This window comes from Bactrocera dorsalis, chromosome 5 (genome assembly GCF_023373825.1).
Source record: "Bactrocera dorsalis isolate Fly_Bdor chromosome 5, ASM2337382v1, whole genome shotgun sequence".
NCBI lineage: Eukaryota > Metazoa > Arthropoda > Insecta > Diptera > Tephritidae > Bactrocera > Bactrocera dorsalis.
Window position 1 is genome coordinate 74016789 of NC_064307.1, and position 24834 is coordinate 74041622.

General features: G+C 33.9%; 1 protein-coding gene across 3 annotated transcripts in view; it reads right to left on the reverse strand.

Moving 5' to 3' along the window:
* The window catches only part of LOC105227436 (cAMP-dependent protein kinase catalytic subunit 3), a 45768-nt gene that overhangs the window by 1687 nt on the left and 19247 nt on the right, over positions 1-24834 (reverse strand). For all 3 annotated transcript variants that reach the window (XM_049459189.1, XM_049459190.1, XM_049459191.1), the window contains exons 3-7: positions 10533-10701; positions 9558-9667; positions 8827-9072; positions 8386-8567; positions 2940-3017 (exon numbers count right to left, since the gene is read on the reverse strand). In XM_049459189.1, coding sequence (XP_049315146.1) covers positions 2940-3017; positions 8386-8567; positions 8827-9072; positions 9558-9667; positions 10533-10701 — 785 coding nt within the window. The remainder of the gene's footprint in view (positions 1-2939; positions 3018-8385; positions 8568-8826; positions 9073-9557; positions 9668-10532; positions 10702-24834) is intronic.

Below are 24834 nucleotides of genomic sequence, written 5' to 3' on the forward strand. Positions count from 1 at the left end.
CGAAGAGGCCAAACAGTGCAGTGCCTTTAGCCACAACTGACAATCAGAACGCTGCGTGAGTGATACAGCGCGCTTTTACAAACCCAGTAGGAAAAAATGAGAGGTTAGAAGAGATAGTGAAAACAGGGGAACGCGTACCATGAATCACACTACTTATATGAAGAAAGAGTATGATTTGTTTATTTCCTTTTAAAAACATGCGCTAATTAATCTTGTATATTTTCTTTGGAATTTTATATATTTTTTCGAACTATATTAATGCGCTCTAGGCCATTTAGCGCCTTGACAAATAGCAAAAGTTGCCAAGAACTCCCCGCTGTGCGTGGTGCGTGCGAAAAATTACGTTTAATTAACAGATGTTAACTAAAAACATATGTTTTTAAATGTATATTTATTTTCAAAACTGATATTGACCTTTTGAACTGAGAAGGTTAGTTTCGGCTAGAAATAGATTGAAGCACATTTGATTTTTACTTTCATCGGTGCTAAAGAGAACATAAGGCTACGCACATCGGTTTTGAACTTTACAGGCCGTTTTCCTAACGTATGGTCAACAACTAGCTGCCAGCTATGTTCTGGTTAACTTTACCGAAGGAAGGAGTCTTGGTTAGTTAACCAGAACTTAACTGACAGATGATTGTTAACCAAACATTGAAAAACAGCCCTATTTAGTTAACTTTAACCAAAAGAATTGGTCCTGTTCGTAAAATTTTTAAGTTTCCATCTATTTTGATACTATTTATATGGGTCAAGTGAGAAAGAAAGCAAAGACAAAGCTAAGTTTTGGCTGAGCAATTATGAGAGTTCTTAGATCCCATATGTTATATTTGACTAAAGTCTTTTCAACAGGGTCAGTCGCAAGGCCAAGATACAGTTCAGGACAGAGTCACATCTCGCCTTACTATAAACTCTTTATAAAAATAAGTCCATAAAGAATCAACTCTGACCTCATTTACTACAAAGCAAATCGTTTTTGAAATAAATCTGTTTTTTTTTTTGTTATTTATTATTTAAACTTAATTCTCTTTAAAGCACATACATAAATTGAATAAAGATTAATTTCCTAAACGAAGGATTGATTAGTGCTTTGCAAACAAATTAATCACAGTGCAGCAGTCAGTGAAGCGTTTGGAAAATTTTTCAAAATTTCCTCTACAAATCATGAAAAAAGCAATGCGTAAGACACTTAAATGATTTGCAATTAATTAGCGGCACAGCCGGCTATATTTACAGGAAAAATATTTTTACTAATTACACATTTAGACGCCTCATGAATTGCGGAAAGGTTTCGTATAAATTATGAATTTAGAAAAATGGTATTTTCAATGTCAAATCTGGTGATTTATAGCATTTTAATTTGCCTACATTACGGCTGCATTATATTTCTTATTGAAAGTGGGCATGTCGACAACGCAAATGAAAAAAATATTTATTATTAGAGGGTTGGGCAATTAGGCCATTTGCAAATCTAAGTACAGTGACGTTAAAAGCGGCGATAAATTGTTTATAAATAAATGAAAATGAAAAGTGTTGAAATAAATTTAAGTAATTGCACTGGGTGACTAAGTGGCTTGATGCTTAATGTAATGAATTCAATAAATTATTTACGGTATCGGCGCCACACCATTGTGGAAAGTATTGAGGTGGTAATTGACTAAATTACATTTAATGCGTAAATTAAGCTAATGTACATGAGTGCGAATGTACACGAGTGCGAAAAACACCTGTTAAAATTTAAAAGAATTTTTTTTTTTTGAAATTTGTACAGCTCTCTTTAGCACTAACCCCAGATCAATATCAATAATTTTTGGTAATTGACTCATTTTAGCTAATTGACTCGATTTAGTTAATTGACTCAATCTAGAGTGCCGGAAAATCTTTTTGCGAAAAATTTTTTAATTTTTTATTTTTCTCAATAATTTTTGGCAATTGACTAAATTAAGGTAATACAGCCAATTTAGAGTATCGAAAACCATTTTAAAATTGAAGTGAAATATATTTTTTTTAAGTTAATAACCCTCTTTAGCTTTAGACCCAGATAAACATCAATAATTTTTGGCAATTGACTGCATCTTATTTATTGAGTGAATTAAGCTAATTAACTCAATTTGGAGTGCAGGAAACACCTTCAAGCACCTGAAATAGTGAATAAAAATGTTTGTAGCTCTCATTAACTCTAGACCCGATCACCAACAACAATTTTTGCATTCTTTTTTTACGTATTTGTATTAAAAATAACTGAATCTTTACACCAAGTCTTCAGAAACTTTTTAAGGATGAATTTTTTCTTAAGCTGTGCCCAATTCTAGTACCATCCTTGTAATATATATACATATATTTAGGCCATATGAACTGCTGTGACGTTGTTCCGTGTGAAAATTATGTAGCTTGCGTACCCGCGTATTTTGTAATGAATTTGGCTAGAGGCGTGTACGTCAGCGTGCTGATTGTGTGGGCTGTGACCAAAAATGAGGTTTTTCTTGCTTAAAAACCTGTTTTTTTCCGTACTCTACTGCAACATTAGAATTTTATGGCAGACATTTGCGCTAAAATTTTTCTCAATTAATTCTTGTTCCGTCCAATATATGTATGTATATATTTTCCGGGGCCAAGTTTGCAAATTTGTATTTAACAACTTATTTGTGTTTATTTTATATAAAATCTTATAATTAAATGAAACTAAATTTATTTTTCCTTCGCTTTGGCAATTTTAAGTAACAACCTTGCTACGCTTGCTTTGGCGCAAAAGATTTATGAAAATTTCTTTGAGCAGAAAACAGACAACAGAAAAAAGCGCCAAAATCGTGCAGCTTAAATGAATGAAAATAAAGATTAGGGCGCGTGTGGGTGAAAGAGCGGCGCGGCAGCAATGAAAGCAAATCTATTTCAATATATACATGTGTATTTGTTGTAGAGGATAATTTGCTGCTTGTGCTTACCTTTAGTTTTTTGTTGTAGACGTCATTCCAATTCAAATTTTTAAACCATCGATGTCGCTTCACGTCATCGGCACCGTTCTAATGTGCCAGGCAGCAGCAACAACCACAGAAGGCACATGTGTTTAACACAGCGCAACAACAAGAATCATAATAACCGCACGTACCGTTGGCAGCAACAAAGATTATTTTCATTTTTAATTTTTTTTTTCGATTTTTTTCAAAATATATGTGTGTATTTTTAGTTATTTTTGCATATTGTCAATAAATCGTTTTGAACGCGCACACATTTTGGCAACCGCATACGCCGTGTTGTACATTGAGCGCAAATCCCATATGAAGGTGGCACAGTTGCAAATGAAAGAAGAAAAAGGGAAAATTGAATTTTATTAGCGCAAATTCACTTTCAATGTTAGACAAATGAAAGAACTAAATTTTAGGCACTTATATACATACATACAAATATACAAATATACATCTACATATATACATTCAAAACTACCTGTAATAGCTTAAATGAAAGATTCGTTATACTATAAATATATAGTACACACTAATTACCAAATAAATTAATTACTACATAAATACGCTATACTTAAAAATTTCAATTTAGTTATGGAAATTAGATTTTCTAAAACAGTTATTTATTTATTTAGCTTAAATAAATTTAAAATTATATGTTTGCAATATTTATTATTATTTTCCCTCAAAGCACATAATTTTAATTTTTCTCACTTGAAGTTGTTTTCAATGATTTTATGCGATTTGAAACAACACAATATCAATATCATTTGCTGAGAAATTAACATTTGATTTTTTAAAAATACATAAACGTTCATAATGGATTAACACACGCGCATAGTGGGGTGCCATCAATCACTAATCAGCATTTATTCAACGAGCGCCTTGAAACAATAGTGACTCATAAATATTGCACATTTAACTCGAGTTTACGAGTTGGTGTTTATTTAACTCGAGTTCAATATTTGGTATTTGATAAACTTGAGTTTAAGTTCTGGTGTTTAATAAACTCTGAATTTTAGATTTCGTGTTCAACAAACTCGAGCTTAAGTTTTGGTGTTTAATAAACCTGAGTTTAAGTCTCGGTATTTTATAAACTTTGAGTTTAAAATTTTGAATTTAATAAATTAGAATTTAGTATTTGGTGTTTACAAAACTCGAGTTTAAGATTTAGTGTTTAATAAACTCGAGTTTAAGTTTAGATATTTGATAAACTTGAGTTTAAGTTTAAATTTTAGGGTTTAATAAAATCGAGTTTAAGATTTGGAGTTTAATAAACTCGAGTTTAAGTTTTTTAAAGTTAAAGTCCAATTATCTTGGCAAGAGAAATTCTATTTCATAGAGAGTGCGCTCTCAATTTGATAACAATTTCAGTTGAGAGGAAGTTTAGAATCTTATATGATAGCTGGGGAGAGTATAGAAAAAAAATTCTATGTAGTATAGACCTTTATCCTGAATATTTTAATCCTCAAGATTCTTCATAATACAAGCAAAAATTGATTTTACTCTACTCTTATCATGAGACACTGATAGAGAGGCCTTAGGGATTTACAGAATCACTAAGGTCATCTGCAAGGGAATAGAAGGAAAACATGAAAACTTTCTAGGATTAAGAGAGACGGTGGAATACAGCCTCTGCTGATGTTTCGTAGAACTCAGCTGGGATAACTAGGAGTTCAAAAGACTAGATAAACTATTCTCCTTTCCGTACTCGCACTACAAAGAGCCAATCTTTAACTAACTTTCACTGTAATCACTGTAAAATTACTTTGTCACAACCACTAGCCATACTAAGCCTTTATTATGTATAATGTACACATCATTTGAAATAATGAAATATTTATTTCTATTTGCTTGCCACCTTTTTCCAATGCGCATATCTCGATCGTGTAAACAAATCGGTAGGCCACCAACAAAGCAACAGCTCGCCTAACGGCAATACAATTTTACGAGCAAATATTATAATAAATATGAATATTTTTTGGTTTTAAATTTATTTTTGGTGTTTTTATATTAAAATCGAGCGTCATGCCTGCTGCTCACCAACTGTTCCTGCTTGTCTGCCGAGCTACAGCCACGTTTCGCATACTTTTTTATAGGAGACCACATTGGTGCAAATCCAAAAAATGTTCATTTATCATTTTGCCGTTAAACATGAGCTGCATGCTGTCGCATATGCAAAATATACAGTTATATGTATATATGCTTAACACACACAGCACCGCATAAGCGCAATGTTTATTTGCAAGTGAGAATTTTTGAAATTCGCATATTTTTTGCTAATTGTTTGGCGTGAAAAAAATAAAATAAAATTATTTTCATGTTTGTGTGTGTTCTTACAACAATGGCAATATGTTGCCTATTAATACCGCTTGCTAATAACACCGAAAAAATTGCTCTCAAATTAGTTTGCTGCTGCACAGTTTATTTTGGTATTATTGTTTGAGAATTGGCTAATAAATTTTGAAATTTGCTTATGATGCTCAACACAAAAGCGAGAAAACACCGCAAAGCACTAAATGCAAAGCTAATTTTGGTTTCAATTATTTTTTATTATTTAAATAAAAAAAAATTGTTTATACAAATTTCTATTAAAAGAAAAATATTTGCTCATGATTTTTTTTGTATATTTGTTTATAAAAATGAAAAAAAAGTTGCGTGAAAACAAATTTAATTTTTGCAATTGTGAATTGTGAAAAGTTTAAAAAAGCAAAACAAATAGATGCAAGTTATTAAACAATGCAAATGAATTGCATAACTCGCCTGTATTTGCTCTGTTCAAAGTTATTTCACGCAATTTTTTTTTGGACTTCAAAAAAAAGGAAAAAAATTTATAAATATTCTTTTGTATAGATAATTGAGAGGATAATTAAAAAATGACGCAATCGCATTTATTGATTTTTATGAGCACCCTCGACAGTATAGATTGAGGTTTGGTGCCAGAAGTGCAGAAAGCATTGAAAGATTTACCTATTTATAATTAAAAATTCGGCAAAAATAATTTGTTCGAACAAAAATTAAAAAAAAAAATTATGATAAAGCATGTACAAGTCACTTGAGTCATAATAAGATTTGGAAAAAGCTTTGAGGCCTAACAAAATGAAATGTATCACTACTTGCAAATGATTCTAAATATACGAACAGCACCCGAAGTTACATAAATACGACCATATATTGTCTGTCAACTCAAGAAAATTCAAAACAAATGTCTTATTATATAAAAACGAGAAAAAAACGCTAATTTCGGTTAACAAAAGCTTGCTTTGATCAGTCACTTTGTATGGCAGCTATATGCTATAGTGCGCCGATCTTAATAAATTCTTCAGATATTACGTCATTGCCTTGGAAAATAATCCATGCCAAATTTTATGAAGATATCTTGTCAAATGAAAAGGTTTTCCATACAAGCACTTGATTCCGATCGTTTAGTTTGTATGACAGCTATATGCTATAGTGGTCCGTTATCGACCATTCCGACAAACGAGCAGCTTCTTAGTGAGAAAAGGACGTGTGCAATATTTCAGAACGATATCTCAAAAACTTTGGGACTAGTTCGTATATATACAGAATATATAAAATGAACATGTATGATCGGATTAATGAATGCAAAATGTTTCTTAGTGAGTTTTTACTGTATTCAAGCAACATTTAACTCTTAACTGACCCTTTTAACACATTTTCTAAACCACTCAGGAAGAACTATTCAGAACTTAATATGACCTTTGAAGTTCTTGCGCAGCTAAAGATGGGGTATCAGCTCATTTCAGCACAATTTTATCACTAGTTTAAGATTAGTAAACGTTTCGCAGGAGTCAGCTATAACCTTGAACACAAAATCACACATATTTATACTCTATATGTTATATATATTTTTCATTTTGAACTATGGCATATATATAAGTATATGTACAGTACATTGCACACGTGTATATAAATAAATACAGGGTTGTATTTTTATAAGAAATCATTCAATTGTCCATCAACTGTCAGTCAGTTTGGTACAACCATATCAGTTTGACAGCGGAATCAAATGGTAATTTCAATACCTCACGCTGTAAGTGAATATATTCAAAGGTTTCCTGAATAACTAAATATACTGCTGTGTTTATTTTTGTTGTAGAATAGAAGCATACAAAAACCAGAAAATCAAGAATGAGCGAGAAATGTTGAATGAAGTGAGTTGTTGTTGTTGATTTGGAATAGATTTGCGATATAAGAATTGCAGTATAATGATATTCAAAATAATATTTATATAATTCACCTTAGAGCCTTTTCGCACAGCAATTAATTCAACAATTAACCGCCTTACAACCGACCATACAAAAAAAATTTTATTTTACGACATTAATTCTTAATCGAATATAAATCGAGTTGAAACTGGATGACAACTTTGCGGGTTGTTGTCTTGGCTAAAAATTTAGTTGTGTACGTTGATAAATAAGCATTTAGCTGTTGAATTTTAGTCATTAGAAAAGTCTTTAGAAAAATACGAAATGAAGAACACAAATAAGTATAACAGCTGATCGTTAATCAAGCCTATCTTTATTCGAACAGCCGGCTATACTAAATTAATTGAACTGTCCGAAAATGCGGCCGTTCCCCATCACTCATATGAGTATAAAGACTAGTAATTCCTTCAACACTATTTATTGACTCCGGCATTTTACTTCATAGCACAATTTTGCTTCATTCGTGGTTTAGAGGTATTGAAGTACTACATACATATATACGAAATAGCAATAAAAATGTATGAAAGCATAAATAAGACACGAGCAATAAATGTTTGTTGCTGAATGAGAAAAGTAAAAAAAAATCTTTAATAATTAGGGTGTAAGCTAAAGCTGTACGCTTAATTAGAATACCATTTGTATTTAAAAATTGCATAAACAAATCAAATAAAATAAATAAAGTCGATTTTAGTTGCTTTCATATGGATTTAAAAATCAATAAGCAATCAAAGGTGCTGCGAAGACTGATGGGTGAGATCAGTGGGTCATAAAGATAAAAATAAAAAAAAATTGTAAAAAAAATATAATTTAAAAACTGCAAAAAAAATATTTAATATTTAAATTTTTTTTAATTTATGAAGAAAAAATCATAATTCTATATTATAATAAATAAAATTGTAACCAATTTTTAATGAAAAGTTTGTGCTATAAACGCTCATTACATTTTTTTAAATTTGTTTCTACAATACCAATATGTATTATAAAATTCGCATACACCCAAAATTCGTCATAATATTTGCATACATTAAAATTGGGTTTGCACAAACAAATTCATATTCATTATTAGCATCTACATCTTTCTAAATACTATCATAAATAAACTTAATATTTTTACCTTAAACCCAACCTAATTTTCTTTCTATTTTATTTTTGTTTTTTTTGCGACTAATCGCACTTAAGTAATCAGGCCACACACTCACCTTCATATTGCCCAAGCGCTTGGTGCGATCATTTGTCAGCAATTTCTTAACTAAGTCTTTCGCAATTGGATCCATATGCCGCGGCCATTCGATTTTGCCACTCAGAATTTTCTCATAAATACCAAATGGATTCTCGTCGTAAAACGGCGGATAGCCCACGAGCATCTCATAAATGAGCACACCTGCAAATATACACACACACACAAGCAAGCAGAGACACATTAGAACTACATGAATACATATAAACATTGGACTTAACAATAAAAGCGCACTAAAAATAATTATGTTTGCTATAAAAATAAAATAAATATTTGTCTTGCAATAACAACAACAACAACAAAAATGATTAGGAAGGAAAATTTCCACAATTGTTTTGGTGTTTAGTAAAATTTAAATTTTAATTTATTTTATTTACACTTATTTATGTTGGGTGCCACCTACCTAACGCCCACCAGTCCACCGCCTTATTGTGACCCTTCGACTGTATGATTTCGGGTGCCAAGTATTCGGGGGTGCCGCACAGCGTCCAAGTGCGATCGCGCAATTTCTTGGCGAAGCCAAAATCTGTAATCTTCAAATGGCCGTCGCGATTTATCAGCAAATTCTCCGGCTTCAGATCGCGGTAAACAATTTGCAGCGAATGCAAGTATTCTAAGGCGGAGACGATTTCAGCAGCGTAGAAATTGGCTATTAATAAAATGTGAAATTAATTATTTCAATATTGTTATTGTTTAATTTTGCTTCTCTAATTGCTGCAATTAATGATTTGTTTACCTATTTTTATTTATGTATGTAAGTATGTATGTACGTGTGTGTAAGCGCCATAAAAATTTATTCTTTACAACACGTGTATTATTTATCGCCTATTTATTTAGGATAATAGGCGCACGTACTTAGATGCATTAATAATATGTAGATCAACATTAAGCTGTGTCAAAAAACGAAGCGTTTTATCGCTTGAAAATAGGTTCTTTAACACCTCTACAAAAATTTCTCCAAGTATGAGCTCTTAATTTTAACAGGAAGTTTTCCGGCTTCCTATATTTATCTTATTTTCAGATAGAAAAAATACTTTATCAACCAATTTTTCAGAGTACGAAGCGAAAAAGTACATTTGGTATTTTACCCACCCTAATAAAACTACTATATAGTATATGTTATCTAATACTTACAAGTTTGACTGTTGAAGCGTCCCGCATTTCGCAGATATGTGAACAATTCACCACCACATACATACTCGAAGATCATGTACAAACAGCAGTCGTCCTTTGTCGACCATTCTCTGGAAAAACAAAAGAGAAGAATGCTTAACCTTAGAGTTTATTCTAAAGAAGTTCAAGGATTGGGTAAAAAACACTAAAAAAAGCTCGTGAAGCCGTTGAATACAAGCAAATGAAAGCCCTTTCACTAATACTAGATATATGCTCTGTTGCACGAATGGTAATAGGGCAGATGCAGAACCAATCGATATACTCCACTATTATGTCCGAAAAGGGTTTTAAAGGTTCATTCAAATCCATATTTTCGAGGGCTTGGGAGATAACTAGGCTACTCTCTAGTGCTTCAACACGTATCTTGTTTTTAGCCTAACCGCTTGAACGCCTCCTGGAAAATGTCAAATAAGAACTTATACGATTGCGGCAAGATGAACTTTGCTCAGGGCAAGTAGAACAATAGATCACCTACATACGTTCTACTCTTGGCCGAAGGGATATCCCAGCCATGTAGGAACTGATCGTTGACCATTTGGCCTCCGTGAAAGCTTTCAATCAAGATTAAACCCTAGCCCTAATAAAGTTACTGTGCAGACAAGGGATTACGTCAAATCCTAAACTGAAAAGTTTTAAGCTTTGAAGCACATATATATACATCGTATCGATCTGTAAGAGGATAATTCTAACCATAAAAATTGCGCTATAACTGTCTATTATTTTCATATGTAAATCAATTGTTTCAATGTTTTCTCTGAATTCCAAAATTATCTGATTATCTGTTTCACCACAAGGCATTTGGTATGCAGACAACATGGAATCCAAGCAATTTTGTAGTAACGGCTGCACGTCACGCCTATACGATTAGACATTTGTTTATAGACACTCAAATACTTGATTTTCATTAAAATATTTTCATAATTTTATTTTACTTACAAACTGATCACAAATGGATGTCGAATCTCACGCAAAATATTTCGCTCATTCTTCACATGCTCGGTTTGCTTTAAGCGTATCACATCGGTCATTGCCAACAATTTCATGGCACAGTATTTCTCCGACACGCGATCGCGGCATAAACAAACGCGACCAAATGTGCCAGTACCTATGAAGAGAATTTAGAAAAAGAGATATGTAAATAATGTTTATTAAGGCGATATACATATGTATATATTTTACAAGAAGAAACAAGCAACCATATTTCGTATTAATGAGCATACACACAACTTTAATAAAGGTACTGGTTCACAACTCAAACAACCAAGACTGAGATTAAAAAGGCTTAGTGAATACTAAGTTTTTGAGATATCGATCTGCAAATTTGCGCACGTTCGTTTCTCTCCCAGAAGCTGCTCATTTGTCGAAATCGCTGCTATCGGACCACTATTGCATATAGCTACCATATAAACTGACCGATCAAAGTCAAGTTCGTGTATAGAAAACTTTTTCATTCGACGAGATATTTTCATGAAACTTCGCGTGAGTTATTGCCTAAGATAATGCTGCAATATCCGAAGAAATTGGTCTGATCGGATTGCTATAGTATATAGCTGCCATACAAACTGAACGATCAAAATCAAATTTTTGTATGGAAAATGTTTTATTTGACAAGATATCTTTATGAAATTCGGCATAGTTGATCATTTTAGATAACACTAAAATCTCGAAACATATTGTTCCGATCGGACTACTATAGCATATAACTGCCATACAAACTGAGCGCTGTAAATCACGATAAATATGCTTTTATACCTTTCTATGCTATAAGAAATGCACGCGTGAAAGGTATAGAGTATTCTGCCTACTGTGCAGCTGAAATTACAGTTTTTCATAAATAAATTTTTTTTGATTTTTGATTGATTTCTCACATGAATTTCCCGCAGTAATTTCCCCTCTTTGGCATTAAATTAATTCCTTTTTTGCATTGTGGCGTGAACATCAGTTTACATTAACGATTTTTATTTAAATTTTCTTTATTACTTGCTTCAACTTGAAATTTGATATTTATTTGCCCATAAAACGCCGCACTTTTGCATGCAAAGCAAATGAGGACTAAACGCGATCAACATGAAATTTGAGCTGAAACACGCAAACAATATAGAATGTGTGGGAGGAGGGGGAGAAGAGCAATGAGGTGCTTACATATGTACATATGTTGTAAAGCAAGGCAGCATTAATTTTATTTTATTTTTTACTGTCTGCTTTTTGTTTTGCTTTTAGCACGAGTGATCGCTCACTCGATCAGCGCGCACATCAGTCGCCAAGGCGACGCCGAGTTTCGTTTTGTTGTTGTGCATAGAGGTTAATGGGAATCGGCTCATATGAGCACATGTGCTCTGCACGTATGCAGCGCTAAATGGCTTTTAGCGCACAAAAACAACAAATGCTACCAAGCCGTTAATATGTTGCATGCTGCGGTGCGGTGAGTTTGGTGAAATTTCCATTTCGCTTTTGGGCACGTTTTGCGGTCTGCAGTTTAGCAGATGTGAATGCCGCTTCAGCTAAGTAAACCACATATCTGACACTTTCGAATTCTCACACACTCCCACACACACATAATCTCGCTGCCACTCGCTGGCCATACTTCATCATAATTGATTTTCTTCATGGCATTTGTTTTTGCACACTTGACTTAACCTTGAGTGAATGTACATTAGCGCTTATTAATTTGCCGTTATCCAGCCACCGACCGCTAACTAAAAGCTTTAGCCTGGAAATATGCAGATTTTGGGTACAAAGTTTCGCACTTGCCACACGCCACGCCAACATTTTTGAAATATTATTTTTGATAAAGTGGCAGAAATTTTTAGCACACCTACAGTCATGTGAATATCTGTACAATGTGTGTGCCTAATGTTCACACGACTTGGCGCGTTTTATTTTCATATTTGCGCGCTTATGATTTGCAGATGAAAGTCTTAGACATTTGATTACATTCTTCGTCTAATTGCCATTAACTGCGTGCGCTAATTGGCTTGCTTGCTGGCATGCCGCTGGCATATGGTTTGTGTTATGCCACATTTATAATAAAATTATAGAATTGTAACTGCAAAATATTTATTTAAAAACGCGGGTGGTGCGCACTTTGTAATTAAACGAGCGGCATGGTGGTTGTGAGCGGTCTTAGGGGAAGACAACGTAATTCTAAAAGATCAGAAGTTTAGCTATGACACAAACTCGCGCTTACTTTACTCAATACTGAGCTTGTTTCAACGAGTTAAAGGCTAGGTTAGGTTAGGTTACACTCCAGTCCATCTAGTCTCTTGAATTGCGAAGCTACTAGATATCTAAGCCAAGTTCTACACAAGGCCGAACATAAGCAGAGGTGGTTTTCCAGTCCTTTTGAGTCCAAGTGAGCAGAGAGTTTGCGTGGTTTCCCTCCGCTCGCTTGTACATGGTATTGGCTTTCCTGCATGCTGCTAAGGCATTCCATCTCAGCCTGATTTTCCTGTCAGCTCTTTCGAAAATTTCATTGTATTTATATCGTTTTTAGACTTTCGCAGACGGTTCGTCTCCAGCTGGGCCATGCACCCTCTTTAAGCGCTACTTGAAACTACCTAAATAACCTGTTGACTGAGCTATGTGCGAAGGCTTTTGTGAAAAATTTACCAGACGCCGTTAATCATGCAGCTGATTTCGCTGTCGAAAAAAAGTTCTGTCTGTTAATTTTTGGTTACGAAGCATTATTTGCACTTAAGTGTGGTTTGCGTCATTGCTAAACTTTGCAAAATCATCGCAAAGTTCAAAAACATGATTTCGAAAATTTTGGAACAACCAATTTTCAAATTAAATTATGTTTGTGTAATATTATTTTCCTTAATGTTTAAAAGGTAAAGCGATATTTCCGATTTTATTTTCAAATCGATTTCCGTTCGATAGCGTAAGCAACAATACTACAACAAACACAGCGCTGAAGAGAGTCTACGTGCAACTGCATATATGTATGTACATGCCACAATTATTGTAATAAAAATTATTGAAGTTTCCTGTACAATTATTGTTTAAGAATTATTGCAATTTTATTGTGCGAATAAACAATTCGCCTAACGGAACTGCGCTCAAATTACCGGCAATACTAAAGTAGAGCAAACCGAACGTGCGCTGCACGCCAATTAGTACCCGTGTAAAATTTGTTAAAATATCAGGTACATATTTACGTATGTATATACATATATACATATATTAGGGTTGGTAAAAACAACTTTTTTTTAATAAAACAAAAATAAAATTTTATTTTAATTTTTTTTATTTCAAGCTTAAAAAATATTTAATGTTATTTTTCTTTTTAATTTAAATTTTTTTTAATAAAAAAAATATTTTATTTAAATTTTATTTAAAAATATATTTTTTTATTTCAAATTTAAAAAATATTTATTTTTTTATTAATTTTTTTTTTTAATTTTATTTAAAAATATATTTGTTTTATTTCAAATTTACAAAATATTTATATTTTTTATTAATTTTTTTTTTAATTTTTAAATTTTATTTAAAAATATTTTTTTTTTTTATTTCAAACATATTTTTTAAATTTGCTTTAAATTTTTTTTATATTGTTATTTATTTTTTGATTATGGGGGGTCAAATATTTTTTTATTTTCTTCCCTGAATTTTTTCGGTAAAATATATATTTTTTAATTAATTGAAAAACTATAAAAGACCATTGTGTGGAGCAGTAAATTTGCTGTGAGCGAATTGTATATTTTTCTATCTGAAAATAAGAAAAGAATAGAAAACATTAAAACGGAAGACTTTTCCGTTACAAATAAGACGTCATATAGCACATGGAGCGACTTTGCTGGAGGAATCTAAGTATCTATTTCTCAGAACAGCAAGCAAAAAGTAACAGGGCACACCCTAATACACTCCTCCGCTTGCATTCCATGCAAATAAAGTCTCACAGCGCATTGACCATTCCAGCTGAAAAATTATTGCCGCCATTAAGCGATTTTACTGTCCGCCATAAAACCAAATATGCACTAATTTCGCGGCTGAATGAACTTAAAGCGGGCGCTGCACGCTGAAAAGCTGGAAAACCAACGAAAAACAATGCATTTGCCGCCGTGCGCGTCAACAGCCAAGTCGCCATTTAATGACCATAATTTAATATGCATTTAATTTTATGCAACAGCAATGAAGGGAAATACAAAAACATAAGGAAAATAAATTTTAAGTAATGAATCTGCAAATATTTGCGGCCAACGAATGCATTGCACTCGAAACTGACGCGCAAGAATACTTGTAGATATAGTATGTATGTATGTATGTACATACGCGCCTATACGTTGCAGTTGCAAGCAGAATGCGGCCAAATTACAAATTAATGGATTTCCAGTGAATTTCTGCCGGCCGAAATATTATATCTGCGGATTTAAAAGCAAATGCCAATTGCTGAAGGGAAATGACTTTTCAAATATGCTACATTAAAATGTTTATATTATATAGTATACCGAGTAGAGAAAGCATTGGATCATTCCAAAGCACTATTCTTCTCAAGATCTTTGGTTCGTGCGCGATGAGCGATAAATATGGAAGCAGATAGAACAACGCATAGATATTGTTAAGCGCATAAAAATACAACTTCTGCGCGTGTTATATAAACTACTCAACAGTCAGTGACGGGTTAAACGCAGCAACAGATATTTATTTTTTATTGGCACTTTCTTTCCGCGAAAGATGAGCACATTGCCACTGCGTGCTTTTTATTATAAGTAAACATACCGACACACACATACAGCATACACGCACATAAACGCTTACAAAACCATTTCTTTCAATTCACAACTCACTTTACCTTTATTTGACTTTTCGCTTGCAACTTCGACGGCCACGAAGAAAGTTGTCAATATTATGTAAAGTATGCTGAAGTAAATAGTTGTCGCAACTTGTTGGCACTTTTGCGCAAAAAAAACGCTGCAACGCCAACAACAATGACAAACACAACTGACCAGTTAGCAGCAAGCGAGCGTTGCGTCTGGCGAGATGATCTGCCGCCGGCAACAGTTTGTGGCAGATGCAGCGCCAACTTGCCGCATGCTTTTAAGTTAAACAGCGTTTTTGTTGTAGTTGTTGTTAGTGACTGATATCGGTGGTCTTCTTTTTTGCGTGCTACCGCATAACAAGTTTTCGTTTACTCATTTTCGCCACCCGCCCCCCTTCGACTTCGCTTTGGTTTTTGTTGTTATAGCCGCTCGCCTGTTGACAATGCACGTAGACGGTGAAAAAGCAAACAACGCCGGCAACTTGTTTTTCTACCATACGTCTGTGCACTCTGCAGACAGCCGATCGTTCAACTGACCGCCAGCGAGACGTTCGCTCAATGCACGTCAATCAAATATCTATTTATTAATTTCTATAAACGTTTTAAAATATTTTATGTGTGAATACATGCTTTCCTCCGGTGGTGTGCTTGTCATGCATAACGGTAAAATGCATGGTTAACTGTAAATTGGAATTACGAGGGCTATCATGAGAGTTTTTGAAATTGGAGCTTTTTGAGTTTATATTCACGACCTCACAAAATCGAGCTTAAGTAGCCCAAACTCTCGCAAACCCGAAAGGTTAGTCCGTATGTATAGTAGGCTACAGAGTAGCAGTTGACCTTGCTGTTCTTTGTTCAGGGGTCAGGTTGTTAATCGTCTATCCTGGCTTTACTATGGGCATGATATCATTTTCGAGCTTGTTAATGAACTCGGGCTAATTGGCAATGCGAACGAGAAAAGGAGATGCATGAGAAATTTAAAACAACGTTTTTATTCTCCAGTAGAGCAAAATGGACCAATGGTTATGTGATCGACAGTTCCCATGGTATGATCTGCATATTAGAGGATGAAATAGAAAGATTCATTCAGGTCGAAATTTTTAGCAGAACCGAAAGTGCCAAGTGAGCTTTTGCTCTAAACAACAAGTCCATAAAACTTCCAGTGGGCAGCCAAATGGCAATTAAGGATATCCAATACTAAGTCTCATTGCGTTAGGTTATGCATGCATTGGAATCTCAATAGATAACTCTCTTAACATCATCTGGTTACACGGTTATATGGAAATAGAAGGAAATGAAAAGTCGGACAAGCCGGCCCGATCAGCGCAGCTGAATACACAATTCCACCCATGGTTTCTCACATCTTTCAGTTACTTCACCAGGTCTTGGAACACAGAGCATAACACAAAGTTACTTTGGGATAGTGTTGCTGGTGGACAGACCAAAAAGGTTCTACATCTATGCAAAAGGGAGCTTAGTAACATGTGTATGGGTTACCACCTTCAGAAAATTGAAAAGCGGTGAGCAGAGTATCGCTGAGGATGATCAGACGCTGGAACATTACCTTTACAATTGCCCAACCTTCAATAGAACAAATCATCTGTCATTTGGTTATATAAAAACATAGTCTTACATTTATCACCTTTAGCTCTAACTTAGTACAGATTCAGCTTTTCTCAACTTCTTTCTAACCCTCGTGTTATATGTAATTTATTCTAACGTTTATCTTTCAAAATGGCTTATAAATCTTGAACTGCATAATTTATAAATAGTTTTACCTTTGTAAAATAAATACTCGGAAATACATATGCGCAGCTATAAATAATAGAGGAATGTCAATCAAGTAGTCAACTTGTTCAATGTGGATTTCAAAATGTGTCAGGCATTTTCCGACAAAAGATTTAAGTCTTTTATTTGCTACATGACAAGTGAGCGCTCACATGACAGCTGTGATAGGTAAGCTAGATTTACATATGTATGTATGTACGCGATGTGTAAATAATTTCTATTATAGTTGATAATTTCATTGAGAAATCCAATTTTAGATATTTCAAAACAATTTCAAAATGGTACGTTAAAATTTTGAAGCAGACATACCCGAAACACAAGCTAAAAAACATATTTATTAAAGTGAAATAATTTTTGGACCACAAGTCCTCGACATAAAATGATTTCATTGACCCAAGACGGATACAAACATTTATATGTATGTATTCACGCACACACTTAATGTCATGTGTCATCCACTACACACACATTTCGGCACTCGCAACACGCTTTCGCGGAAAATTATCAAAGCTGACGCGCAAATGGGTTAACATTGTTGCCGCCTATAATAAATGTCATATTTATTTATTTATGTACTCTTTAAAACAGCATTCATATCATAGCTAGTTAATCGCATATACTACAAATATGTATGTATGTATATATTATATGAACTGACACCGCGAGCGGATGACAAGTCAAATTAGTGTCGTCGCAATGTCTGGATTGTGCGACTAATGATGTGATGGCTGCCGCCGAAATCATATTTTTTAGCCAAGATCTAATCACATTACACACTTACTTATAGATGTGTACATACTACATACATATGTATGTATATATGTATGCCTATATAGCAAAAAAAGTAAATATATTATTATATGTTTGCACTGATCTTCTACGCAACTCTTGGCAACCGAATCGCTATTGCAGAATCACTTACCGCACAAAAAATCATCAAAAATTATGTGAGGCTGGATAATTTGTATTGGCTATTAAATATATGTATATATATAGTGATCTTTTCTAGCCTAAATAATTAAATTTTATGCGTGGAACGGTTGAAATACATCATATTGTTAGAATACTGTGTGAAAAATACAGTGGTGGCAGTGATTTCGAATCTTCAGACTCAAGCCAACACTCAACTCTTCAAATAAAAGGGTTAGGCTCGGGAGAAACAGATCAGATTTCTGTTATCCTTTAGGAACTGAAGTGATATTACTATGTAAACACGCCCTATAAACTGTTCATCGGTGACTTTATCAGATTCCAAATCCGAGTGATGTATAAAAATTTTTACTGTGCGACCAAATCTGTCAAAAGATAACGATCTTCGAAAGTTTGTTTTTGATGACTGTTCGAAAGGTTCGCAGTCTTTACTTTCATCTAGTAATTTTAAGTTTCGATGCAGACTTATTCTAGTTTTTTCTATATGAAAATTATCCTCAAACTTCTTTCCATTATGCAAAGCTGTTTTAAACTTTTGTTTTTTGTGGCAATGATTGATTGGTTGGTTGAAAAGGGAGGCGCCTGATCGCTAGAGCGAAGCTTCACACTTAGTTCCATTTTGCTTCAGAGAGGTAACCAATTTAAGCGTTATCTAGCAACTCAGTGGATTAAGTAAAAGCTCTGCAAACTCCGAATCCACTTTTCTCCATTTTCTGAAGGTTGTATCTTAAGTGTAGGTGCCTGAGGGTCTAGTAACTAGACTCTAGTTATTGCCTGTTTGCATAAGCGAACACAGTGAGACTTGGTATTAGCGCTACAAAGAGTCTTAATTGCCCATGTGTGGAGTTGCTGGTTAAAGCGGAAGCTTTCTTTTCTGCCCACAATTTCGGACTGAAAGGCTGATACAAACATGTAAGTGCCTTTGAAACCAAAACAAATCAATAGCGACAGATTTTCACGTATTTTTTCCTTCAAAGTTTAAGCTTTTTTCCATTTTTCCAAGTTCACCAAAAAAAAATTTTCGTCAGCAGTTGGCGCGGTGCCCATAGCTGCCTTCGCAAAATGTGAACGCCAATCTAATTTGGAAGTGATCTGATTTTTGCCCTCATGCAGAGTATAATGTGTACAAAATATGGTGTTAAATATGAAACACGATTGGAAAATTTTTTAAATATGTGCGAAATAATAATTAAAAATTGTAGAAAGTATAAACAATAAATAAGAGAAAAAATATACATATGCACCATATAAATATTTTCAACATATTTTCTCGATTTCGACGGCTTGCAAGCGTCTAACACAAGTAAATTGAATTATTCTCTATTAAATTGCATTGGAACTGGAAGACAGCGCGTCAGACAGAAATATATAAATATGATGACCCAAAATGTGTATTTCACTCGCCATAAATAAAGGCGCCTCTTCAACACATTACATATGCACAATGTAGTATTATTATGAGTGTACAATATTAAAAATGATTTTTGTATATGTAACGAGCCGCCCACTTGGCAATGATAATTTTTCAAATTAATGTTTTCATGCGAAAACCACCAAACTTATCATCGGGATGATGGCAATGGCGTTGGTGTGTGTCAGAAATGTCGCTCAGCTGTAGTTCACGTGAGCACTTTTTGCTTTCGCGCCAGCAAATGGAAATTTTCAAAAAGGAAACTAGCCGGAGAGAACTTAGAACTGTTGAAATACAGACATATGCTATAAAAAATGCTAGGATTAATAAATATATTTTCTTTTTTTTGTATTATAATAAAAAATTATTTTTGTTTTATTACGTATGTTCAGTGGAATATTCCGCATTTTTGATTTATTTATTTTTAGAGCGTAAGTGCTTTTATGTTGACCGCCAGAGACATGAATACTTTACGAATGAGTTTTTTGTCGGAATTTTTCCAAAATGTATAAACTGCCTGTTTTTCAGAGATTTTTCTGTATAAAATGCATTCAGGCTTTGCCTCGAGTGTAATCTCTAATAAACAAATTGAGCTTTTACCGACTGAGAAAGCTTTCTATTTATTAAAATCCAAGCTTTACTCACGTACAACTTTTGAAATTACTCCAGCAGTCTCGATTTCTTGACCCAAATATGATTTTACCCTCAAAGAAGAGCTTTCACAAATTAACGATTTTCCACCACAAAAACAGCGCGACAATGTTTAAATTCAAGCTTTCACAAAATAGTCTTTCCCCAAGTGAAAGCTTTCCATTTTACATCATCATAATCATTTTTTAAGGATAATATAAAGCAGTGAAGAGTAAGCAATGTTCGTAGAAAAAAGTTTACTACCAAATTGAGCTTTAACCAAATAAAAAAATTTTCACCAATCAAGAAAGCTTTAAAAAATTGTTTTTAAAAGCAAAAAGTATTTGCAAAAAGCTTACGCTTTTACACTTTAACTCAAGCTTTCGCCGAATGGAGGAGCTTGCACTAATAAAAAGAGCTTTTAACAAGTGAAAGCTTTCCATTTTGCAGCAAAAACTATTGAGAGAAGGCTTATGCCTTTAATTCAAGCTTACACAAAATGAAAGAGCTTTCACATATATAAGTAGCTTTTATCAAGAAAGAGCTTGCGATACCCATTTTTTAAAGATAATCTAAATCACTGAAGAGCTTCCCAGAAACCAAGTCAAATTTATCATTCTTCTTTATCTCTAAATTATATACATAAGTATGTATAATATCGTTAGAATTCTCAAAACCTTCTTTTAGAAAAACTGTTTTTCCTTATAAACCGTTGTAACAACAAACTATAACATATACTATGCAGTACATATGCTCTAATTAATTCTTTATTTCTTACGCAAATTCAACTAAAATCTAGTTCACTGACGTCTGATTGCGGCCGCAAAGATGCTTTAATGAGCCTTTTTTGGCAGACGTCAAATTGAGTAATCGCTTTTAGTGCGCTTTCTGCGGGCACGCGCGTGTTTCAAAATAAAATAATAATACATTTATACTTGCAGCCGAATCACTTTGTTTGCGTATTGATTTCATTGAATCCAAGTCATAAAATTTTATGATATATTCTCCACAAAAACAAAACAAACTAAAAGCATTAAAAGCTTTCGGTTCTATGGAGCAAATTCTGCTTTGAAAATTTTGATCGTGAACTAATTATGATGTAGTAGTAAAATCAGCGGAAGTAGTAATATTTTTATGTTCAGTATAGTAGCCACATTAGTGAAAAAACATAAAGACTTTTATTGTTCTTTTGATTTTTCAAAATATGCTTTTCGAGGTTGTCATATGCCCGTTGTGCCGGCGTTGTCATAAAATGTAAGACTTTTTTTGTTATATTGTTAGATTGATCTATTTGTGAGATCATTATTACAAAGTAACAGAACATAGTCAACCTCGTACGTCTTCGAGCTTTTGATCTTCTCAACTCTGTGACTGATGATTGTTCATAAATATTACCAATTTTCGAAAAGCCAATGAGGAAAACCTTGCTAATATGTGATCAGTTCAGGTGATCTTACTCTAGCTTACCAAGGCAGCATTTAAGATCGCTTGAATAACGATTTATCAAATGTATTAGACCAAATTCTAAATGGTACTTTGAAAGAGAAAAAAATTATGTGCATTGATAGGCTGTTCTCCCTCCTTTACAAGACATTTTGATACAGATCATTTGGTATTTCATTCCACTAAGGCAAAGTAAATAAGTTTAGACTTGAGAGAAACATTTTCGATCGATTATTACTAAAGGAATGGGCCTAATGTGGCGCTACATTCAAGTTCTATATACTTAAAAGTGATTTCTCTTTATATTCCAAAAATGTTTGAAATATTGTCTATAGATATCTGAATACGATATGAATACAATAAGACTGTATTAGTGTAATAAAAATCTCAAATTGCTGATTTGTTTCCAAATTGTTTACATTGTGCCTTTGTTTTGTTGAAAAATTTTGTTTGTTTTTGTTTAATTATTTATATTTTTCTTGGGTTTCACAACATTTGTTGATATTCAACTTTGTGTTGAGGCGTTTCGTGGAAGCTGTTGTGGAAAATAGCAAATATGAATATCATTTTAATGAAAGCGCAGCGAGAACGAAAATAATAATAATGGATCTCGAGCATATTGAAGAGTTTCTATACCGAAATTATTTGTAATTTATATCAGGCCAAGCTATGTGCACGGTTACAAGTTCCGAATCAAACGTGTCGGTTATAACCTAAGTATCAGTTACCCTATATTAATCTCTTCTAAGGCATTTCATCATCAAAGCTCTCTTCAACGGAACACCCGATTATTGTTTATGAACCCGAACACATCAATTATCAAAGCATGTTTAACATTTTGAATGATTTCCTGCTTAAGTTCAGCCATAAAATTGTTTGTTAGGTTGCTTGTTTATCAGACATTTTGGCTTGTTTACGCTTCGGGTGTTTGCTTTCAGCGTGACCGCTTATAATATCTAATAAATCTTGCACAAAAACAAATGAATCGTATAAACAAAGTATCACCCAAAACAATTTTATGTCTTCACTTGTTCGTGTACTTGGTGACTGCAATATTTTGGAATTTTTATACGCGCTAAGGGGATTTCCTTTTACATGTTTTGGCGTTGTTGGATGTTTTCGAAAAATGGTCATCACTAATACACACACAACGCTTCGAGGTATTTTCTTGTTATTACAATGCTTCAAGTGGGTTCCTGGAAAATGCGAATTTATGATTTGTTTTGCAATTTGAGGCGATGAATCGCTTGAGGCATACAAACACACATAGAACATTGCATATGAAGATGATAATACAGTTCTTGTAAACATATCGATGTGTGCGGATAACTAAAGCAATGCATCATACAACAGCCCCAACCATCCTCCTAATCAAGCGTTCCTAATCTATTATATTGTCCCATAAATCATACAGAATTAGCCATTTTCTGCCGCCGGCGTTGCCAACCAGGCCCAAAGCGCATGCTCTATAGGCATAATAACCACAATAATAACACTACAACGCTTGAGTGCAATTACAGCCGTGACAAACGCGAAAAAATAAAATTAAAAATTAAAAAAAAAATATATTGGCAACAACAATTTCGCTTAACAACAATAGCCGCCTTGCGACAGGCGTCACAGCAATTGAAAAATTAAATGAAATATTTGATTGTCTGCGGCGAAACTTTTCATCCCGATCGGGTCTCTTAATGGCATCAAATAAAATAGTTTTGCGCATTTAGAGAAAGTGCAATGCGGAGAAATCTACGTGTTGGTGGGCCTGAAGACGAGCGGCTAGACAGCCACGAGTAGCCCTGTCACTGCAACGCACGGCGATGCTTTATTGCCGCACAACAACTACTTTACTCGGTTATATTTAAGCAAGTTTATATGAGTTTTTGTACATTAGGGTGTAACACTTCTTATGCCAGAAAAAAATATTTTTTTTCATTATAATTGTGAAATTTATTAGTATTTAGGGTTATTTAGGAACTATAATCACAATTGACTTCCTAAAAGCCTAGATATATTGTTGCCAATCTGAAGTTCAGAACTTAAAATTTCGATTCCTTCTTCTTACTCTCTGAATAAATTAACCAAATTTGGGCTCCTAGAATGACCTAAGCCCTTAAAAACAGATTCCCGCACTTAGACGAATTTTTGAGACTTTTTAAAATCGTCACAGCCCATAAGAGACTTAATAGCATAAAGCTGCCACACAAACTGAACGCTCGGAATCAAGTGCTTCTATGGGAACCTCTTTAATTCGACAAGATATCATCACGAAATTTGGCATAGATGATTGTCTAAGTCATTGGTGCAATCTCCTAAGAAACTGTTTAGATCGAACCACTATAGCATATAGCTGTCATACAAACTGATTCCTCAAAATCAAGCTAGAGATCTTTTTAAACACTTTTGTGCTAAAAGAAAAGCACCAGTGAAGGGTATTATAGCCTCAATGTAGCCGTAGTTAACGTTTTTACTTTTTTTTTGTAATTTTTACTATACTATATTTCATACCCTAATGTGCATCAACGTTTTGCTTATACGTATACAACATCAAAACGCCCCAAGTAAGACCCCGTGGCGTCAGTAGTTGACATCAACAGCTGCCACATTCGCAGTTTATCACCACAAACTCACAGACATACAAACATACATTTGTACATACGCTTTTCCTCAACTGATTGAACGTCTGCCTGTTGCGTTTCCATTTATCTGCCACTGCATCATCACTTAAATGTGGTTGTTTATCCACCACATGTATGCGATTGTCTCTCACAAACTGCCGCCAAAGCTTGGCGCTTGGTTAATAACAAGAAAACAACAACAACAACTATGATTTTCGCCACCAGCTAACTGCATTCGCACAGTTGTCATTTGTGGTCCATTAAAATTGCCCGTCGCAGTGATTGCATTTTATAGTGATTTCATTTCATCTGCAACTTTTTTGTTTTTGTTGCTAAATGAGGCGACAAATCTGCGCGTTTCTTCTGTTGTGATGCGATCGCAGCTGCATGCGAGTTAATTAAAAGTGTTTAACTGCCGGGCGATTTTAATGGTGATATTTCACAAGTGAGTGGTTGCAATTATGGTGAAGTACATAGACTTTCATTAGACTTGGTGCAATCAATGTGGCTGAGAAATGGGTCACAATCGATATGCACTTACTTACTTAGAGAAACCTGGAAAACCTGGAAGTTTTTACTTTAACCTTTGGAGAATCTGCGTTATTAGGATAATTTTGTAAGGCTACTCTCTTCTGAGACTTGGAAGAATCCGGCGGCTTATTT